This window comes from Mesitornis unicolor, unplaced genomic scaffold, assembly GCF_000695765.1.
Source record: "Mesitornis unicolor isolate BGI_N332 unplaced genomic scaffold, ASM69576v1 scaffold5984, whole genome shotgun sequence".
NCBI classification, from domain to species: Eukaryota; Metazoa; Chordata; class Aves; order Mesitornithiformes; family Mesitornithidae; genus Mesitornis; species Mesitornis unicolor.
The window spans coordinates 4345-26339 of record NW_010182012.1 but is presented as its reverse complement, the minus strand read 5'-3'; the positions used below and the strand labels follow the sequence as shown (position 1 = coordinate 26339).

Sequence of the window (21995 nt, the reverse complement as noted above, 5' to 3'; positions counted from 1 at the left end):
GCCTACAATGTGCCTCCCCCGCCGGTGATAAAACCCAGTCTCTTTCCTCTCCTTCCTTTGGAAAAGCACGGCTGCCAGAAAAGGCAGCACTCTGGGTGGAAACGGGCCCCGCAGTACCTCATAGAACATGGGGAAAACAGCCCGTCCTCTCCGCAGAAAACCCGACAGGGAAACACAAGAAAACAGTCTCCGGCCGCCTGGCTGTGATGGGATCCTTGCTACAGGCTCGGCCTGAAGTTTTGCGCAGGACCCGGCTGCGCTCCAGCTGCGAGAAGCGGAGGTGTGGCCTGCGCTTGCCAAATGGCCCAGTTCAAAACCTCGCCGGCAGGTTTTTCAAATACTGGTGCAAGATAAGGGCGGCAAAGCGGCACCAAACAGGGGAGCCTTGGGTAGGAGGAAGCCTTGGCTCCATGATTAAGCCACAACCTCAAAAGGCCCGATCTGGGTTTTGAGTTTCAGCAACTTGGTCTAGGATTTTGGCTCAAAACTTTCAGGGTTTAAGCGTAGCCTAAAAACATTATTTTAAAGTAGAAAAATCCCATCCTAGTCCTGAAGGAAAGCTGAATTTGTCATTTACTGCAGCTGTTCAAAGAAGTTTCAGGGAGGTTTGAGTGGAAAAACCATGGTTTAGTCTGCATTAGGATGCCTCAAGTATAAATTCACCACCATGTCTAACCTCTCATGTGAGCAGCATGCGCAAGTGCCCCCTTTATTCCCACTTCCATGTGGCACTGTCTTGATTCTTCCACCAAAAGTTTTTGAAAAATTGTACAACAGATAGGGCAGATTTTTTTTAAGGGTCCGTTTTGCTTAAAAAAACATTTAAGTAGTAAAGGAAGTTGCTTAGTGGACATGATTAGTTTGTTAACAGAGGCTGGCAGTTGGCTTGTCTGGGGTTTTTATTAAACAGCCTGAACTGAAAAAAAAAAAACACCAAACCAACAAACAAAAAAAACCACAACCAAACAAAAGAAACCACACCAAAAACCCCTCAAGCGTCTCAACAGTTGGAAAGTGGCAGAGAATGTGTGAAAGCCAGAAATGCAGCACGTCACCAGCTGCACGCAGACATGAGAATGTGACACAAGGCCCCGTTCATTAATCATTTCCTGTCATTAGTGTCAGTCACTGGATCAGAATTAAAGACAATTAACAAAGGCACAGGCACTGTCATTTACAACACAAACAAGTCAGTGCTAGTGAGTGAGTGCACGGACTTACAGTAAACTCACAGGCAAAAAGCAAATATAATCCCATTGCAAAACAGCCAGCAACTGCTGTACAGCTCTCACGTGGTACTAAATGGTATGGTAAAGACACACTGGGCTGAAAAAGCCATTTCTTTGCATTTCTACGTACCACTGCACTGAAAATGAAGCACTGTCATATTAGGTTCTCTCTTAGCAAAATTCCAGAACTGTAAGTCTGATTTATTTTTATTTAATCTAATAGAGCTTGACTACACATTACGAGAAAATTGAGGCCACTTCTAACAAGGAGAAATCACACTTACTCTAAATGATTCATTACAGACAGTACATGAAACCTGTATTTCATCTTGTGAGTGCCCAATTGCATTTCAAATCACTTACCTACCTTCTGAAGTTCTCTGTTCTCTTCCAATGAAGTCTCAGCACAGGGATCTCATGTTTATAGAATCTCTCTTTAATTTCTCTCAAGAAAAACTGAAAGCTCTTTAGAACAATTGCTTAAGACTTGTTTCACAGATCATCCATTAGCAAACAGCGTTTGTGTGCAGCTTTAGCCATCTACAGATGCTCTTGACAGCCAGAGAGAAGCTACTGCCTTTTGCCATTTCCTAGCAGACAAAGAAATCAAGCAAGCAAAATGGCACCAAAACATGAGGGGACAAAAATGACCTCTGACTTGGTAACTTTACGTCTGCTTGGATTAGCAGCCCCATAAAGACAGACGTACAACTACATCTCATTCAGTTACTTTTTGGCAGCAATCATGAACAAATGACACCATCACCAGCTATATGATACAGTATTTAAAACATGCATAGATACTGCAAGGAACCGCTTTTGCTCCCTTGAGGAGCACTAAGAGGAGAGCTGAGATGCAGTGTGTAATCAGAAGAGAGCCAAAGGATGGTATCAAGATTTCAGTTTGGGTTTTGGTTTTTTTTGGTGGGTTGGTCTTCTCCAGAAATATCAGTATACTCAGTTGTCTGACACAGAGACAAAAGTCTCCCATTCAGTGCTGATACCTCCCGTTTCTACAGAACAGGAAAGCTGAAGATCTATATTCTGCTTCCAACAGCAGACTACTCTATGACCTACAGTTCAAGCAACTGCAAACCTGTGAATCTAAACATCTCCTGATTTGGTCACACAGAGCTCAGTGTCCCTCCCCACTTCAAAACAGCACCACTCAAAAGTGTCAGTGATTGTAGTGTTCTCTAATTAGCACATAGTTAATGGTGTAAGACTGTCAAAAACATTATTCGAAGAGAGAATACAAAAGTGGTTTTAGTGGCATTTTGAGAACATTCACAAGCATAATATAAACGTGTAGATTTAAAAACCAAAGCTGAGATGTGATGACAGCTCTCCCAGGACATGGCCTCATTTGAACGACACATATTAAGTCAGGAGTGATTCTGGGAGCCCCTGCGTTGGGTCTGACTTCCAGGAGAAAGGACTAATATATATCAATAAATATATATTTATAAAATAAATCTACAGCAGCCCAGAGAAGCTTAACTGCACAATGACTGAAACACACACTGGTTCACAATATTTATTACAATCTATTGCTTTAGATAAACCTGTTGTATGGTTAGTAAACCCAAACCACATTGTAAGAACCAACAGAAAAACTGCAGCACAAACCACATCTCTGTAAAAGGTACGCAATGGAGGTGGACAGAGGCACAATCTTAACTGTGTAAGAGCACAATGAAGATCCTCATCTGTGAATACAGCTCTCCCGGCAGCTGATAACGAAGGTAAATAAAAATCAGAGTAACAGTACTAAACATAAGATAGGTAAAAATCAGAGCAAAATTGTTATATCTGTATACAAAGAATACAGGGCCTTTTTAAATACCCTTCTTTCGTTCTCAGTGACCTGTAAACACAGCTCTCCCAAACCATCTTCCTTCTGTACATGAAGTAGTATATAAAGATCTATACAGAATGTGCAAATTCAATGTAAGTATTTTTAGGCTCTCTTCTTCAAACAGAAGAAATACAAGGTTAAAAACATTAACACCACAGATTCCCCTCTCCCCAGCCTCTGCAGAAAGACATTGATAGCAACACTGCCCAAGACATCCAAGTACAGAAACAGCAAACCACTGGACCAAGAAATCTGTAAGAACGCATGGCCTATGAACGATACAGACAAACATGTCAAAAGTGAAAAAACAGAGTTGTCAAGGGAAACTTAACACTGGCAAACGAAAGTGAATTAGGACTTTTGTCGGCCTACAGCAGATCTGTTGTTAAAAACATAACGATGGCTTCAGTAAACCTATAAAGTTAACTGAGATCCAATCTACACCTTAGGCAGACAGGCTTCATTCACCCGTTTGTTTGTTCAGAGGTGGTATCTGGTCATACATGCTCCACACTATTTAATAATTACATATTTGTCAGTATTTCTAGACCAGGTTGTTGGGAGTCAAACAGCCACTCTTTGGAGTTATTTGCTACTGCTGTCTTCTCATTACCACTGCACAGGTCAAACATTTCGATAACCCTCAGACCACTCTGCTATAAAGTTTGTGGAAAAATAAGTTAAGACTAAAATTACAGCGCACAAGGAGCATGGCACAAATCTAGTTCTTGTAGTTAAGCCTTCTGGCCAAGAGTAACTTAAGAACGGTACCAGCCTGAGCAGAACACAGTTCCAGAGCATTTAAAATAGATGATGAAATAGTCTGGATTTTACTTCCATGCTGGAAAGTGAACCAGAGACCAAAGTACTTGTATACATGAATGTCAAGTGTAGCCTAGAAGCTCAAGCAGTAACTATAAGTTCACTCCCTTCAGAAGTTGCTTTACAGGGTGTTCTTTGCTTTTTGGTATGCGTGCAGATTCAATTTTCTTAGAATAGTCTCCAAGATTCCACTCGTGCTAAGAGTGAACATATTCAGTGCAAACAACACACAAGTTAATTCAATTTACAGTTCTCAAACTAATGAAAAAAAAAAGTTTACTAATGATACCTACCCTTTGTCCAACTATCTCCTGTGGAACCTCAGATCAGAAGGTCAGGTGATAACACTGAGCAGTCATAAAAATATTCCTTTGGCCAGCATTTAAACATTCCCATTGCTGAGATGAAAGTAAAATCGTATTTTCAAGGTCTAGAAATAGGCACAGCAGCCTTCTCTACAGCAAACATCTGGTGATCACCATGCAACACTGACAGAGCTGCAAGACTTTAAAGGAATCCTCTTTTTTTTGAAGAACTATTTACATACAAGGCCAAATCACAACATTGTCACGCTAAGGAGGTAAGTTTTATAGTAAAACTTGACTTGTGGTGAACGTCGAACAGTTGTCTAACAACTTGTTCACAAGGTTGGAGTGCAATACAAAACTCACTACAAAAATCATTTTCTATTCTTCATCTGAGTACCGAGAGATTCAGTGTAGTTGCCAGCACTATAACAACATGGTTAAAGTCATTTTCTAGTAAATCAATATTGCCAGATAGGTACAGTCAGTCCACAGATACAAACAACTTCTATCCAGTATAAGCAAACCTAGCAACAAGCCTCAAAAGTCTCAGAGGCATCGGCTTCTTAAGTCATCAGTTCTGAATTTCATATGAATGTTGGGATTTTTGACTGTGACAAGGTCAGGTGTCCAATGTGTTGACTTCTTTGGAGCAGAAATAATGCACAACTATTGCATTAGGGTATCGAGCAAATGCACTGCAAAGAGACAGAAGACAAAAATCAACTGTCAGTACAGACAAACGGTTTTCCCCATTCAAACAAGAACATAAAAATAATAACTATTCCCATTTTTATAGGTACACTTTACTTGGAAGTCACTGGTGTGACATACTGACATGCTTACCCTTCAAAATCCTGTTGAACTTAGCACAAGAAAAATCCTAAACAACCAAAACAATATTGCATATGCAAATTTAAATTCTGATGCTACATGCTACACACTAACAGCAAAATATTGAATACATACAGCAATAAAGATATTTAGACTTATTCATTAGGTTCTTTTTCCAAAACACTTTTCCCCTATCATTGTGAATGTTACTGATGGCTCAGAAGGGCTAACATCAACAAGAAAAACAACAAATGAGCCAAGTCATGTGGCATTTCACTGGAGTTCAAACAGGAAAAAGAAAATGCAAATAAAATTTGTGTTCTGTACTAAGGCACAATTACCTACTAGGAATGGTAGAAGAAAAGTTATTGGCATGCAGGAATCAAAGAGAATTAGTTCTGCTTTTAGATATGCCAAGATAATTAGGACATCTAAAATTAGGATAACATAAATCAGCCAGGGAACCACAAAGCCATCAGATATCAAAAGCTATTACACATGTATCCTAGTTTGAGATTCTTTATATCATCCTTCTTAATTCTAGTTATCAGGTAGTAGAGAGTGTTCTTAGAAAATTCTACAAACTCAGTATGAGAAGTTATTTTCTGCCTTCCAGAGCTGTGAAATAAGAAATCTTACGAGTTTCTGAAGGGATTTTATTCTCCTTTGCTGAAAACAGGATTAAACTCCTGTAGTAAAATTCACTAAGTGATGTTTTCCCAGACACCCACTTGAGCGATGTAAATTTTAATTTAAACACTCTTCAAATGTTTCCCTCACACTGGTGTTCTGTGTATATACACATGGACTTTTGCAACATTCTTCAGTTTAAATGTACCAGATTATGTTTGATTCACTTTCCCAAAACTCAAGGTATGTGCTCTCTCACCTGTTACCTATCTTCTTTTTACATACAGTGCACACCTTCTCCTCTGTAATGATGCATTTCACTTGCTGATGTAAGATCCGCTCCTCCTGGACCTAAAGAAGAATGGAAAAAAACAAACCTTGCTCGAAAAGTAACGCCACACCACAGCTCCCTTCTAGTCTGGTGAAACTGAAAACTGCCACATTTAACTTCCAGTGGCTGTGCCTACATTAGCAAGTTGTACAGCACAAAAGCAGCAGGTCTGTAGAGCACAGCAGGTGGTATTGAACACCTACACTTACATGAATTGCAGGGCTTTACTTTTAACTAGTCTGGTCCATAAACTAAGGCATTCTAGCCACTAAGGGGTGTTCAGGTGAACTACTGAAGTGCATTATCTGGTTTAGTTTATATGAAAGAAATCCAAGCCATGCTCTCCGAGACCATTCTGCAACACACACCAGAGCACTGTGAGTCCAGAGACTCAGAGAGGCAGACACCTCATCCAAATCAAAACGGATGTACTTGCCATGCCCTGAAAAAGGGACGTTTGATCTACATTAGTGCACACCTACTAATTTCAGGCACACTACAGCACCATTTAGAGGGCACACATTGTATATGAGGAACAGTTAATTAAAATACTGAACATCTGTTTTAAAACACCATTCCAATAAATGGCAGGTGGTGGGTACTTACTCTCAGAAACTCTGCATGGAGAAGATTCTTCAGTACTTGATTAAATCTTTTCTTCTGAGCATTTTCTTCAAGAACTTTCTCTAAGAAGATTCGAATCTCGCTAATCTGTGTATTTGCTGGGAGTAGGTTTATCGCCTAGAGGAAAATAAAATTAATTAGGAAAAATTCAAAAGGAATAGAGAACAAAATAGAATAGAAGTTGACATATTTAGCTTGATACTGTTACAATCTGTTCACTTGCCTACTCCAGTACCTTCTGCCTCCTTCTGCCAACAGTACAAAGTGAGTACTTAGGGGTCTTTCTTACCTTGGTGGTATCCAGTTTGCTATGATGTAGTTCCAAAACCTGCAGAGCAGCCTGCAGGTTGGCTTGAGGTTCCAGCACTTCCATCTTGATTGGTCCCAAGCAATGAACACTAGGTGGGGAGAGATACATCCGGAGCAGTGACAGATAGACCTGTTGCACACAAAAGGAGAGTTCTGAAACCACTGCACACATCCACAATTGATAGTGCTGGTTGAACCCAGCAATGGCACTAGGAAGTCGTACCAATGCCATTTAAAATTCTGAAGTGCTCACTTAAACGCCTCTTATCTCAAAAGAACAAAAACTGAGAAGTACCAATTATTTCAAGGCTTTTTAGGCTTGCATTCTGCACTAAAGAAGTCAGTTCTTCTGCACTAAAGAAGTTGTTCTTCTATAAAAGTAGTTTGAATCACGCCTCTATCATTTATATCTTCCATAACTCATTTATAACCTTGAGAAACCAACACTTGGTTGCTTTTTACCATTAACTTTTCTGTAGACATGGAACATGCACACTTTATTTTGTCTTCTGAATTCCATCAGAAGTTTAGCTGCAGAATATATGCTCAACTCCAGTGTTACAGTAACGTTCTGAATAAAAAAGATTTTAAAAAGTAAAAATAAAACCTCAATCATCTAGTAATTCCTAAATTCCAAGAGCTTACACATAGGTTCCTGTACACCTACACAAACCCTGAAAAAGACTATACAGAGCAAAAACTTTAAAGTCCAAAACACGATATGAATAGTCCAATACATCCTTACTGAAAGGAAGATTGCAAAGAGGAAGCTACTTACATCTTTGTTGCCATCTTTGTTTCTGTCATAATGTTTATGGCAGTAGCTAGAACAGAGAAGAATCAAGTGAAATGCAGGGATGGTTTTGGAACCCAGAGAATCAGTCCAGAGAAATTAGCATTTAAATGCTTTGATTACTGAAGCCATCGAAGTTAAGTCACTGTACATCAATCCTGATCAGTTGATCATGTTGCATAATAAAATTACACCATTTACCCTGCATTAAAATGCTGCAAAAATGGACATACTGTGCAAGTCTCCCACTACCAATCAACTTATAAAGCTTTCATGCAGAAACTAAATCTAATTCAGCTCTGTAAAAAAAAAAAGGCTCCAATCAACACATCATAACATAAAAATGTATGTGCAGATATATCTAATTAGTATATCTGAATCAAAAAGAGGATGTACCAGGGTTGAATGTCCTCCAACAGGCATTTGCTGAAACTAGTTTTAAAAGAAGTTACCTTGAACAGGCCCTAATGTTCAGATACCCCTGCCAGTATCAATTAATTCTGTTTTTACCTAAGTCCTTTGGATTCACTGAGAAGGTTCCCTGACATGATACACCTAGCAAAATGGGTTATCTTTACTAGAGAGGATTCTGCTAACTGAGGGAGCTTAACTTTGCATCTGGGCTAGTGAAAGTTTCTCCAAACAGAAAGGAAGCAAAATGACGTACAGAAGTTCACAAGCTAAGAACAGGTGGACACAAAGAACTCACTGATGACAGTCACATTGCTCTGAAGAACAATGACAGAAGAGCATGAAAAGGTAAACCTCAAGGGGATGGCATCATCATCATCTATAATGAACAGATACCTGGAAGAGTCTGAAAGTCAAGAAAACACGGAAACCCAGAAGATCCTGAAGACTTACAGCATTCATGCTCCACGTACAGCAACATTTCACTACACATCCTATCCACAGGGCAGTGAGCAAACTAAGTTTTGCAAAAAAACCAACCAAACAAGAAAACCACCCTTACTTTTCAGCCATGTTGGTGTCCTTCAAAATATGAACATAAATAAACAGAGCTTGCTCATGCTTCCCCATACGACCCAAGAGCAGAGCACGTTCTTCTAGGAGACCTAGTGACAGCATGAAGGATTAGTTAATAGCCACGCAGAGAAATTACAAGATAAGCTCCAGCAGTGACTAGACTAACAAAAGGAACTATGAAGTGTAGTCTGAGCACAGGTTAAAGTTACCCTGAGACTGTAAGTCTACTTAACACAAGTCTCAGTAACATTTTATGAATTCTTAAAGTAACCTTAAGAAACACCAAACTTCAGTTCTGTCGAGCAATTCAGGTTCATCAAAAAGGTAGGAAAAAATATTTAAGTGATAGGAGACGCCACAACATCTTAGGCCCACAGCTACAGGAATCCTGCAGAGACTGGTATGCCCAACTGTGCCACCAAAAACACAGTATACACACCAGTGACTTGCAACTAGACATAGAGCCACCTTCTCCATTTCTAGTTACCATAATTCTAGAATAAGCAAGGAGGTTTTGCTATACAATGCAATAAGCTAGGGTTTAATTGACCTACAGAAACTGAACTCACCATCAAAGGGGAAGTCACTAATCAGTCGACTAGGTTCATACCAGCTAGACTTCTCCAGAAAAAGTAGAAGCTTTTTCCGGTAGTCCCCCAAGTCTCCTCCTTCCTCCCCAGCAGGCACTGGAGTTTTATCTACACAGGAGAAAACAACATAAGCTATGGCATTACACCTATTTCACTACACTAGTACACAGAAGAAGATAAACAAATCGTTATGAGGAGGAACCAAGTGCTGATGAAACTCATCAGTTAGGATTCTGGTGCACCTGTCAAATTACTTCAGCTCCCTAAAACACATCAAGTGGCTGGTTAAACAACAGACTCAATCACTCAAGACCCTCTCCTACCTTTAATGTGCAGAATTCAGGGAGCAGTAGCTGCCAATCTACTTAATCATGAATAAAGTGTCACTTGGTCCCTTAAGAACTCTAGAGAGGGAATAAACTAGAATTTCCTAAGAACCCGCAACTTCTGTTCTTCCAGTTCCTTAATTACTGAGGATATATTCTTTTGAACAGGGAAGGCTTACACTTACGGCAAAACACTGTGAGGGCTCCCCTGCAGTATCCCATGTCCCTGCCTTCCCAGCAGAAAAGTCTAAACATACCTGCAGGAAAAGAATTGAGATATTCTTTCATTAAGCCCTGCACTTTCTCACAGTACAGCTGGATCAGGCAGTTGTGAAAGTCTGCACCGGTTTCTTCCCAGACATGAATGATGTGTTCCTGTAATACATGTTCAGGTTCAGTTGTAGATACTTTCTCTGGGAAGTAATTTGTTATAAGCAAGCCACAGTTCAGTGCTTGCCTTTATCAAGCCTGACTTCAGGATTTCATACATTTTAAATATATTTTCTTTACAGAGCTTATGGCAAAGCCAGCATTCTCTAAGACAGCATCAGGCTTCAATGCCTGGAGAACTAACTCCTTACATGTACCATGTTGTACTGAATATAATGCACTAGCAGAGATCAAGTTCTTACCAGATAAGGAATAGTCAAGCTTTTGAAGTTTTCTATCAAGAAACTGAGTACTTTGTCTCGTGGCAAAGCTTCCACTTCAGGGAGGTCTTCTGTAAATATCTGTTAAACAAAGTTTTATTAGCAGAATGGTGATTGTTTTTTTAAATCTTAAATGCCACGTTGTGTTTTCTCTGAAGCACTGAAGCCCAACATATCATCACATGTCCAATGAATAAGCACAAGAAGCACAAAAAAGATCTAATCGGTCTATTCAGGCATTCAGAAGGTATCTTACGCCTGAAAAACATCACTCTTACTTTATAGTGCCAAACACCTCCCAAATACAGGGAGTCAATTCCGCATCAAAAAGGAAAGGGAAAATAAGAAAAACAAATTAACCTTTAATATTTAAATACTCAGATTCTTGTGCAAAAAGTGCAACATCAACATTAAATGTATAAAAGGTTCCTAGCTACTTATTACAAGATAAGGTATTACTCCAAGAATGGAAAAATATTAGAAAGCCCGAAAGTCTGTGTTGCTCTATCTACTGCTAATCTTACCACAGTACTGAACATAGAAAACATTTAATTGGATTTAACACGGCTCCTCACTAAGATTCTCCCACTAAGAATCACACTGCATTAAGAACCTCAATGGCATAGTGCCTGTGTCAGCCACATGCATAGAATCATAGAATGATGTAGGTTGGAAAGGACCTTAAAGCTCATCCAGTCCAACCCCTGCCATGGCAGGGACACCTCCACCAGACCAGGTTGCCCAAAGCCCTGTCCAGCCTGGCCTTGAACACTTCCAGGGAGGGGGCATCCACAACTTCCCTGGGCAACCTGTGCCAGTGTCTCACCACCCTCACAGCAAAGAATTTCTTCCTAATGTCTAATCTAAAGCACCCTCTTCCAGTTTAAAACCATTCCCCCTCGTTCTATCACTACCTGCCCTTGTGAAAAATCCCTCCCCAGCTTTCCTGTAGGACCCCTTCAGGAACTGGAAGACTGCAATAAGGTCTCCCCAGAGCCTTCTCTTCTCCAATAATTTTTTTTTTATATTTACCTTTAGTCCATCTTCAGGAAAATCTCTTAGCACCCAGACAGAGTAGGAAAATACCAAGTGCAAGTTCTCTGTGCCTGGAATAAAAAATAAAAAAACAAAAAACACACCACCACAGCAGTGCTCAATGTTAAAATCCCAAAGATCCATCCACTCACAACACAAGCACTTTCAGAGCCAGCAAAGTTTAACTTATAGGAAGAAACCAGATTGGTTTTTTCCTCACTCAAGTCAAGCAAATCACACATTCCAGGCTAAAGTCACAATTTCATTACTTTGCAAATATGGATTTCAAACAGAAACAAGAATTAATTCAAATACTAAGCACCAAACACAAACTATTCAGACCACAACCAAACTCAGCTGTCTTAATCGCATTCCAAAAGCCTTCCCTTACAATTTGGAGTGTTAAAAATATTAGGATAGAAAAAAACCTGTATTTTTCACTTGTGTAATTTCCTTTGGTCCATTTCCAGCCTATCAGTCTAACAACTTCTATAGCAAATGGTCAAACACTTCAAAACAGGTAGTAAAGCATCATAGTACTGAAGTAACTGGAACAACTGGAAGTTAGACTTTTAGCTGGATAGCCTAATCCAAAAGTTAGGCTTTCCTTTTGTCAGTGACTGGAAGAAAATTCAAAACACTACGACTTGTTTTTTACCAATGGAAATTTTTATCAGACATAAGGAATGTTTTCCAGTAAGGTACTCAAGTTTCAACAAGACCCTAGCAAACTTCAAGGATTAGTTCACATTATGCAAGAAACCAGACAAGGTGACAAGGATATTGTTTAGCTTGATAGTCTCTGGACAGTTGCTGAACAGCAGAATAACTGCTAAGCCCAACAAGAGTAACACCTTCACAGAAACAATGTTCTCCTTCACGCTCACCCAAATGCTGCAGATATTGCACTGTCCTCTCGTGACCCTTCAAAGGCGAGTTGGCTTTCTTTGACTGATCCACCAGTACCTGCAATGCTTTCAGAACAACAAAAAGGTTCATTCCATTGTAACCACGATATCATTCCAACTTGAACGACAAAAAAGTGCATTTTTCCTGTTCTGCTACCGGAGACAAAACCAAGTTTTGTTTCAAATACAGACTAAACAGGAACAAAGTCCAGCTGAATCACAAGACAGACCCAGAAACAAAGTTTCTTCAGAATACTGGCTGCTCACTGAAGACGAGTTAAAACTCGGTAGGAGGAATGCATGCTCCTATCCTTTCTCTTCTCCCCACTTCAACCTCATACCTACCTTTCTCATGCAGACCTTTCTTCTCGTACAGTATTATCAGCTCACTGTATTTGTGTGCCTTCTTTAGTACATGCTCACTCTCCTCAATATGGCAGTGATTGTTTTCCAGACGTAGCAATGGTGCCACCAGGGCAACATTTGTCTGCAAGGAAAAAGGGAGCACTTATTCTTCTAACGTGCACCTTCTAAACTTATAGTACAAAATATGAGTTGGAAGAAGAAAAAAAAGGTCATATAGCATTAGAAATGACAGTTTAACATCTTAAAGCAAGGCCCATCTTCATATCCGTAATAATCTATCAGAGCTATTTCTCTTCTAGAACAGAGGTCAGCTTTGAAAAACATTGTTGACAGCACAGATCATACTCTCCTGCATTTAACAGCACAAGGCAACATCAGAAGCACTCCTTAGAACTTCAAAATACAAAGGAATGTCTAGTTTTGACAGAGGCAGTGACTAGAAACAGACATCTGCTTTATTCTGTGAAACTACTTTTCGATCAGTAAGCAAACTAGCTAACACCAAAGTTTCACAGATGGTTTTCAGATCAAAGACAGAGTTGTGTGAGAATTTCTGAAGTAGCTCATACTTATACTCCTCTTTAAACATTTCATCCTGAAATTCCAAGAGCTTGCAGAGTAAAGGAAGGTCTCTAGGTCTGGCAGAAACTCACATGGAGGTAACACTTTAACAGCGTGGTATCAATGATTTGTAGCAGCTTCTTTTTGGATTTGATCGTGGGTGTTCCTTCCATGAGGGGTGAGGTACTGGACTGATGGTCAGAATCATTTAGCTTCTTCACCAGCTGAGTTCTTTTCTGCAAGACATCAAATGACATTTTAACAGGAGAAGGGCATGGATTTCTCCATCCCACCTAAGTAAATATAACCCACGAAGTAAAAAAACTAAATTAAACCTATTTAATAACTTGTTTTAACCAACTGTTTCCTAAAGAATCGTTATTGTTACTACTAAACACACCACCTTTCCAACCACATTGAGGTGTGTACGTTTGTTTTGCAAATTTATAGTTTTGCAAGATTTCTCCAGCCTTGAGAAAACAGTCAGGAAGAACCTTTGTTAAGCTCAACAGAGATATTTTAGAGAAGTCAGAGGAGATTTAAAACAACTGAAGAACAAATTGGGTTTTGAACTAGTAGGCACAAAAACTATCCTCCTGCAGAGACAGGCTCCCTTGCAGTCTAGTAAGAATGGCAACAGAACAATTCAGATTCCAGCTACAACAAAATAAAGAGTGCAGGAAGTTACAGTACCCACTACCTCCATTCCACCTTCTAATGCATGCTTTTGACCCCTTCTCCTGGATAAGGTGCCCTCCAGAACAGCCACCAAACAAAAAGAAAAAAATCAAGAGCTCACACACCCTTCAGAAGGCTACTAGAAATAAAATAATGGACTCTATTCAGGTCTGGTCCACGAGTAAGTTTTGTCCAGTCCTCAGAAGCCACATGCGATGTCTCCCACATATCTGAGAGGCACCTCACATCTTCCTTCCCTGCTTTCTGCAAAGCTGCTGTCATAGTTTCCCAACCACAACAACAGCTCATTAATGCTAGCATCACAGAGCTGGAGCAGGCGTGCTGCTTCCTGCACATCAAAGTTAACCAACAAAGTATGATAAAACTGAATCGCTCTGCTCTAAAAATAGATATAGGAGCACTCACTTGAGTCAGGTAGTCTATCAGAGCTAAATGTGCCTTCTCCAGCTCTGCCCCAGAAAGCCCTGGCAGGGGGTTGGGATACTGCAGCTGTTTCCTGTAATCTGTGGGCAGGAGGTCAGGATACAGACCCATCACATGAGTGGGATCTAAGCAAGAGATAACTAGCATTAGTAACCATTCATAACATTATTTTTGCAAACTCTTAAATGTATGTAACCTTTGACCAAGCTTAGCTTTCCAACAGAGTCATGTGCAGTCACCTTGTACATCCACAAGGTTCCAGATAACAGAAAAAGAAGCTAAAACTAGGCAAACAGGCAAGAGAAAGACTGTTTCAAAGTCCAAGCACAAGTTCCAATCTGCACACTTGGCACACCTGGATGACAAGCCATTATTATAATCCTCTTTACTGCTCTGCTTGCAGAATCTCAGCATTAACAGCTCTGACAACAGGAAGGATTTCTAGGAACTAGCAATGTTTTAAGAGAAGATTTACAGTGCTTTTGAAACAAGAACTGAATAGCACCATCTGTAACTAATGAGAACCCATTTTCATGGAGTTTAAGCAAATTCAAAACCATGGTCCTCTAATTTAAGTCTAAAGTATTTTGAGTTCTCAATCCTTTTCTTTCATTGTAGTTTTCCAAAGTAAATATGATACTAAGTGCAATCAAAAAAAGTAAAAGTTCTAGATTTAAATGCACAAGGGATATGCTGTCAGCAAGAAAGGAATCTGTCTTAAGCGCTATTCTGTGGTACAGGTCTTTAGGCGTTCTTCCAGTAATTCTGGCATGAACCAGAGGAACAGCATCAGAGACTATTTTGACTTCCAAGACCAAAGAAAAGTTTCCTGGCTTCAGTAGCTTGGACTATTAAACAGGAAAGAGGGTTAAGGTTCCTCACTTTGGTCCAAGTCCAAGGATTTGGCAAATCTACAGATGTTCCTTATTTTTTATTCCAAGCTACAATTAGGCTTTTGGCAGCTGCTGAAACCTTCAACTTCAAGGGTCTGTGTACATGCTGTGCACACTGTATAAGACTGTACAATACAAATATATTCTGCACAAAGGGCAAATGCACGATTTAAGTTAACTCACTGACTGAAGTCAAGTACTATAAGCAGTTTCACAAAGCAGCTACATAGCTGCCTAGGCTATTTGCCATTTTTAGGGGGCTCGTCTGCACAAGATACCACTGTTCTAAAACAAAACAAAACAGGAAAAAAAAACAAAAACAAACACACACCCTACACAGTAGTCTGTGAGCTTCATTTCATTTCTCTTAATTCAGGTATCTCAATGCCAACTTAAGTATTTACCTGTACCAAGCTTGGCAAAAACTTGCATGGACTCATCAAAACGCTTCTGGCAGAAGAGGTTGAAGGCAAAGAGGTTCTTTATGTGGTGAATTTGTTGTCGCTTCTCACTATCTGAATCATCTTTCATTTCCTACAGGCATACGAATTAAAGAACATCAATAACTCTTGGGCCTCATAAATGAGAATGAAACACTCTACAGAAATAACAGGAATATTATCCTTTGCAGAGAGCAAAAAGGAAAAGGATGAACTTCCAAAGTGAACCCTTCTGATGGTGATTCTCAGGTGCTACGCTTATTGTGTCTCTGACAGAACCAGGAAGGTTTGAAAGCTACCTGTGGTTATCTATAGACTGACTCTGTCACAGCAACTCTCTCTTCACTTATTTACCTTTTCAAATTTTTTTTCAAGTTAGCAATACAAAATGCATTTAATCCATTTTAATGTAGTTCCAAGCAAATTTTGAGAAACCAGAGAATCCTAAAACAGTAAGAGCAATATATTTAAATATGCTGTTTTATCATCTCTAAAATCATTACTTTTCAGGAGTAAGGCCATTACGTTTTCATTACAAAAAATCCTGGTCATTTGACAAAACTAACACACAACTCCAGCAAAACTATTTACAAGCAACCTCAAGACTTTAAAGTCCAACTGCCTTCAAAGACTAAAAGAAAGTAATCAATTAAACAGCTAAAATGAGATAATCATTCATATACAAGATGATATCTCAAAATCTAAAATAGATTAATATAGGAAAGTGGCAACACAACTAAAACTTAAGTCAAAAAAAGCTAGAGTTTACCAGTTTGTGCAAAGTGGACATTAAGGAGGTTCAACTTTCCAGACTAGCTACAGTCAAGCAGAAGGCAAACATCCTTTTGTGTACTTTTGCACGAGTGCATCCACTGCAAATCTAAAGGTTTTCGAGTACTTACTGCCAACTGCAAAGCCAACTCAAACTGCTTATCCTGTAGAAGCTGCTGGATCTGTGTGGCTATTGACACTGGAATGAGCCGCCAAACAAAGTGATTACTGGCCACATATATAATATTTGCGCTGTAAAGACAACAAAAAGGTCAGTTACTAAGTTCTAGCACTTAGAAAGGAGCAATAACCTACCCCAAAAAAACACCAGTCCTGGTTAATACACACACGGATCAATCACATGCAATGGTACATCGAGCAACATTGCAATGCAGAAATGAGAAGAATCTATCTCCAGTGATAAGGAATTCACCAAGACACTCAATTCTGCCATTTACTCCTCAAGGCATGGCCTCTGCCCATCTGTTCATAAAAAAACAATGGACTGCTTCAATGCTACTTCTTAAGCTGGAGGAGTTAGGAAAGCCCTTCCTCTCCCAGTTTTTCAGAGTGCTGCCGTACACCCAGCCAGCCAACAAAAGTAATAATCAGTTATACTTAATACCCTCCAGAGGTGATGAAGCGTGGTCTCTGCAGCTCAATACTCTGTACCAGCAGCCGGGGCTCAAAAGTGCGGATCTCCACATACCTTGGCAGAACAGCAATGATGTAGGGAGGCTGGTGTTCTGTTAGTGAAACAAGTGAAAAATGCTAAGTTTGTTGTTCTCAAGCACGCCTTGAAACAAACCATGACTTACAGTAAGGTTTCCATTCAATTCTTTTTTCCCCTTGAAATGTGTCCCTTTTTTGCTTATTAAAAGCAATACTCAATGCCCAACACTGACAGCAACTTGTTACCAAGCCTTCTGTTCATCTTTCAACATAAGGAATTTCTGTGGCACTCAGGTGCCCAGAACTACAGTGCTTAAATGCACTATCTTCTATTTCAAATCTTCTTAAAAGATATGCAATATGCCTATTTTCTGAGGAGACAGACATAAAGACCAGTAACAAAGACAGTGAAGAAACGCAAAAACACATGAAACCTTCCTCACTCAGAGTGCAACTCTAAACACTTCAGAAACTGTCACACTCCAAACCCAGCTACTTTCTAAATACCAGGAATGTAACAATTCTGTCATATGCAAAGGACTAAAGAAGCAAATTTAAAAAAATAAAAAAAAATATCACTGCCAATTCTCACCCATGGCTATGGGAATATCTGTCCAATTCAAGGCACATTTCTGAGTACAGATCCCTTCTTCATTGAGCACAACTGTGAGATCATCTTGGCCAACCGCAACTTTTCCATCTGCTACAGGAGCTACCAATGGTTCCAGCTGCTTCCCTGTGGGAAACAATTCTTTGATGGATCCTTTTCCATCCACCTAGGATAATAAAGAAAATGGAAAACTGCTGTTCAAAACAGCCATTATTTCAAAGCTGCTTAAGACCAAAGCCAAAAACCCCCTAGAATGATTCACAACCCAGACGAATCACTTACAGGACAAGTGCATTTTAAAGAGTAGCGATAAAATACTCTGCATGTCATCATTTATCTTGCTTGTAAATAATTTTGAAATAAAGAATTAGTACTTTTGTACCTCAGATGATTTAATCCTGTTACTGTAACAGTAGCTGAGCTGAGCATGTAGTTCATATGGGTTTATAAAATGCATAGCACAGTAGCATCATCAGTTAAAGTGACCAAACAGCTCTTGATATAACCATAAGACTCCATTTAGGCCAAAACTTGATCATGGTTTATTGTGGCATGAATGAGCATTGCCACAAAGAAAACAAACTACAAAACTCAGCAACTTGCCTACCATTTTTCCCTACCCTAGCCACTCAGTCGTGTGGACACATGCTGCCCAGGGAACTGAATCCACCAGAAGAAAAAAGTCCAAAGAGACGCTTCATTAGCTGATCTGACAATTCACTGCCACCAAAATGAAAAATCCTCCTCCTTCAACTCCAGCTACAAGTTCCTGCTGCCTTCCTTGTGTTACAGCTCAAGCATTCTTACAAATCACCAGCTAGCCAGGATAAAACAATACCATAAAACCATTTATATTTTTTCTGCCTTTTAAGTGAAATGAAGCCATTCAAGGATGGATCAGTGAAGCACCAGAGCCAACCCAAAGAAGATACTTGGACAGCAAGTCTCCGCTCTGGTTGCTTGAGCAGCTGCACAGCTACTTGTAGCACTAGAACAGCAGAAATCAACACCTAGGACAGAGCTGCAGAAAGGTATCGCTTTTGTGAGTAGTGTCAGTCTGAAGTGACTGCAAAAACTACTGTGCAGTTTTCCTGTCGACTACAGGTCAGTGCTGCCATCCACGTATGTACACGTACGTATGTGGTGCACCTCATCTTCATCTCATTTTTCTGTATCAGAAGCCAATTGTAAAAGCAGGAAAGAGAATTGAATCTAGCTGTCCAATGAAGCATAAGTGGAAACTGTAATACTAAATTAGCAACAGTGTGTTTAGAGACTTTCAAACTGAAATGACTACAGTTCATAAACAGAATCAAAAAAAAAAGAAAGAAATGGATAAGCTCCACTGTCTGCCAAATAAGAAGATAGTCTTGATCTTTTTTTCCCCTTTGAGAGCTATCTCCTTTCTTAATACATTAAATAAAATGCAAACTGAGCTTACACAGACTCTGCCAAACCAAAACATATTTCTACAATGCCTTTATTCTGCAAGAGCTTCAACAGCAATAAAGAGACTATCACTTGCTGACAAAATATCAGTTTAAAAAGGACAGACTTCGACTGCCCTTTCCAAAACCATATACACCAAGAGCACACATGCTGTTTTTCATAAACATCTGTTAGCTAAACCCTCGAGCATTGAAGCAGCCTCCATAGTGTCTACTGCTATCCAAATCTTCTTAAACACCGTATTCCAAACCCCACTCTTACCCGTATCAGGTAATAGTCCCTCTTGAAGCCTACACAGATGGAGTTTTCACACCACGCCATAGACTTGGGTACATCAGGTACACTGAAGTCTCCCTGAGGAAAATGGGGAAAACAAGTTAAAACAGCTGTTACAGGAGAAAAGCAAAAGTCAAATCTGGCAACACAGAATGTAACAGACAGCAGTGCTATTGACACCATATTCCCCACCACATATGCCCAGCTTTTGCTGGTCAAGGAATGGTAATTATTCAAATAAAAGGCTAGATTCACGCACAGTGAAGAGGTGTGCTCCAAGTTAGCTGATAGCTTCCTAGAAGAACAGCACAGCTAAAACATTTGCTACTCATTTTCATGGGTTATGTTACCATTCTGGTATTCACAGGTGCAGTTCTGTGTGCTTGCTGTCAGTAACCACATTCTGTCTTAATGACATACCTGGGAAACTTTGGGTAAAAGCAGACCCATTTCCATAATGTTATTGTTGTTGTTATTTACAGAGGCTGCACGCTAATACATTTCAAGCGTAGTACAACCAAAATGTTAAAATCTAGAACACAGTCTTTGATTTAGTTTATGAAACTGTACTGAAGTCATTAAGTGTTATTTAACCATGTATTTTGACTTTTATTTGCTGCTTCATTGTTAAGTCACTGCAAAAGCAGCAGCAGTCAATACTCTGAACGTCAGCAGTGCCTTTGAGTAATAGGGACTGCATTGCAAGCAGTAAAGAGCACCTACGCTCCCTGCTGAGGCACGCTAAACTATAGAAACAGTACAACTCACCTGTAGTTCATGGAACTCTCTGTCTTTCCAAAAATAAAGTTGTAGCTTCTTCCGCACTGCCACACACATTCTCAGCACCTCTTCCCCTGTATCTGATTGCTGTGAAAACAGAGCAACACTCAAGCTAAGGGGTAAGATAATACAAGGCCAAAAGAATCCTCAGTGTAAAGCAAAGCTGTCAACTGAAGAGCAGCATTGTTCATCCGCGCCAGAAGGGCATTCCCTGAACAAGGAAGCACAGAGAGAAGTGGGACGGGATCCTTAAAAATTAACTTTGGCAGTGATTGGGAGCACCAAAGCCATACACACACACAAACAGAAGATAAGTAGAGAGCTGTCAGCCCAGCCCTGAATACCAGAATAAATAGCTTGAACTCTATGTAGTACAGGAGAAGGGAGGACATGGAACAATGCAAAGAACGTGTCATACTGGCAAATAAAAACATGAATAGCTGTTTAATATTCTAACCTATTGGAAAAGTTTCCTGACAAGAAACACCAGCAAACCTAAGTGCCTCTACACACAAACAATAAGGCACTTTAGAATGACCAGATTTAATGGTGCTTTGAAAGGTATCACTAGTTTTAACACCAAGAAAATGTTAAGTATTTGTTAGAAAACATTTAAGACTAAGCTCCTATGGGACAAAGAGATAAAAGCACTGGTAAAGTGCAGTAAACCATCTCTTCTGGTTATGAATAATGTTTCTGAATGTCATGGGTAGGCTGAGAAATTCACATGGACAGAAGTGAGTCACTTAAGAAGCCACAGTACATGAACAGAGGATTGCTATACCTTAATGAACCATCTTATGGCCTCAATCTGCCACAACTGCCCTGAGACTCCTTGGGCCAATACAGTCTAACAGAAACAAAGATGTAACAAAAGCAGTGATGGAGATGCTTAGTGAAGGGAACCACTATGAGCTAGTACACTGGCAATTTTAGGGAAGGGAATGACTTTTATGTTAAAGACAACACTGCAAAAAAGATGACAAAAGTTATTGCAGGATAAAAATGCCCTGAAGTTTTGCACAGGGAGGTTAAAGGCTACAATCACAACAGGCACAGAAAGATATCTTATGAAGCACGCAAAGAAAAAGAAGGTGACTACATTTAAAACTGTTGCCTTAAGCAAATCTTCAATATACAGTAGGTCTACCTCTAAAAAGCATTAGTACCCAAGCAACTTGCACAAAACACAAAATTAACAGACCTAATCTTTACAAGAAGATTAAAAAGTCAACCTTATTACAAACAGTAAGGACATCTGAGCCATTGTGTTCCTCCTCTTACCTTAAGATCACAAGTGAAGAGAGATGCACCTTTTGCCTTGGAAACCGTGGTGATTTGTTGAAATGTCAACAGGTCATGGACATAAATGTTATTTTCTATTTTAAACAAAATTCCAATTATTATTCAGTATTTAATACAAATAAAGCTTATTGCTAATTTAAATAGGTTATCACATTTTATGTTTACATGAAAAGAAGAACCTGTGAAACTAAGAGCTGCAAGAAAAGGAATGCTTTCCCAAAAGCTGAAAAGCAAGTGCTAAGGCATACACCACTACAAGACAATAAATGCAGAAGAGACAACTGACATCAGTGCTGGTAAAATGACACAAATGAACCGAGCAGAGGTGCTAACCAAGCAGAGGAAGGAGGAGTGGAAGGGACAGCAAGCAGCCCAGAGCAGAGCAAGTTCATGCTGGAAGATTGCATGAACAAAGACCATTTTGAACTGGCTCCTGAAATTAGCAGAAAGTGCACATTTGCAAGTGGAGGGTGCCAAGGTCAAGTTTTTGTACGCACGAGGACGCAGGGAGCAGAAATC

The 21995-nt window shown here is 39.7% G+C and overlaps 2 protein-coding genes across 2 annotated transcripts in view; both read right to left on the bottom strand.

Moving 5' to 3' along the window:
* PLA2G4F (phospholipase A2, group IVF) overlaps nucleotides 1-129 on the bottom strand; it is a 24967-nt gene extending 24838 nt beyond the window's left edge. Inside the window, exon 1 of the mRNA XM_010183619.1 lies at nucleotides 7-129. Coding sequence (XP_010181921.1) covers nucleotides 7-129 — 123 coding nt within the window. The remainder of the gene's footprint in view (nucleotides 1-6) is intronic.
* A 2624-nt stretch (nucleotides 130-2753) lies between these two features.
* Nucleotides 2754-21995, bottom strand: part of VPS39 (vacuolar protein sorting 39 homolog (S. cerevisiae)) — a gene marked incomplete at its 5' end in the record, with an annotated part of 22193 nt that continues 2951 nt past the window's right edge. The window contains 21 exons of the mRNA XM_010183620.1: nucleotides 2754-4912; nucleotides 5938-6029; nucleotides 6616-6750; nucleotides 6923-7072; nucleotides 7721-7766; nucleotides 8709-8811; nucleotides 9292-9420; nucleotides 9896-10013; nucleotides 10271-10369; nucleotides 11321-11388; nucleotides 12205-12297; nucleotides 12577-12718; nucleotides 13251-13394; nucleotides 14263-14405; nucleotides 15578-15707; nucleotides 16516-16636; nucleotides 17010-17130; nucleotides 17649-17832; nucleotides 19377-19469; nucleotides 20160-20258; nucleotides 21456-21550. Coding sequence (XP_010181922.1) covers nucleotides 4837-4912; nucleotides 5938-6029; nucleotides 6616-6750; nucleotides 6923-7072; nucleotides 7721-7766; nucleotides 8709-8811; nucleotides 9292-9420; nucleotides 9896-10013; nucleotides 10271-10369; nucleotides 11321-11388; nucleotides 12205-12297; nucleotides 12577-12718; nucleotides 13251-13394; nucleotides 14263-14405; nucleotides 15578-15707; nucleotides 16516-16636; nucleotides 17010-17130; nucleotides 17649-17832; nucleotides 19377-19469; nucleotides 20160-20258; nucleotides 21456-21550 — 2381 coding nt within the window. The remainder of the gene's footprint in view (nucleotides 4913-5937; nucleotides 6030-6615; nucleotides 6751-6922; nucleotides 7073-7720; nucleotides 7767-8708; nucleotides 8812-9291; nucleotides 9421-9895; nucleotides 10014-10270; nucleotides 10370-11320; nucleotides 11389-12204; nucleotides 12298-12576; nucleotides 12719-13250; nucleotides 13395-14262; nucleotides 14406-15577; nucleotides 15708-16515; nucleotides 16637-17009; nucleotides 17131-17648; nucleotides 17833-19376; nucleotides 19470-20159; nucleotides 20259-21455; nucleotides 21551-21995) is intronic.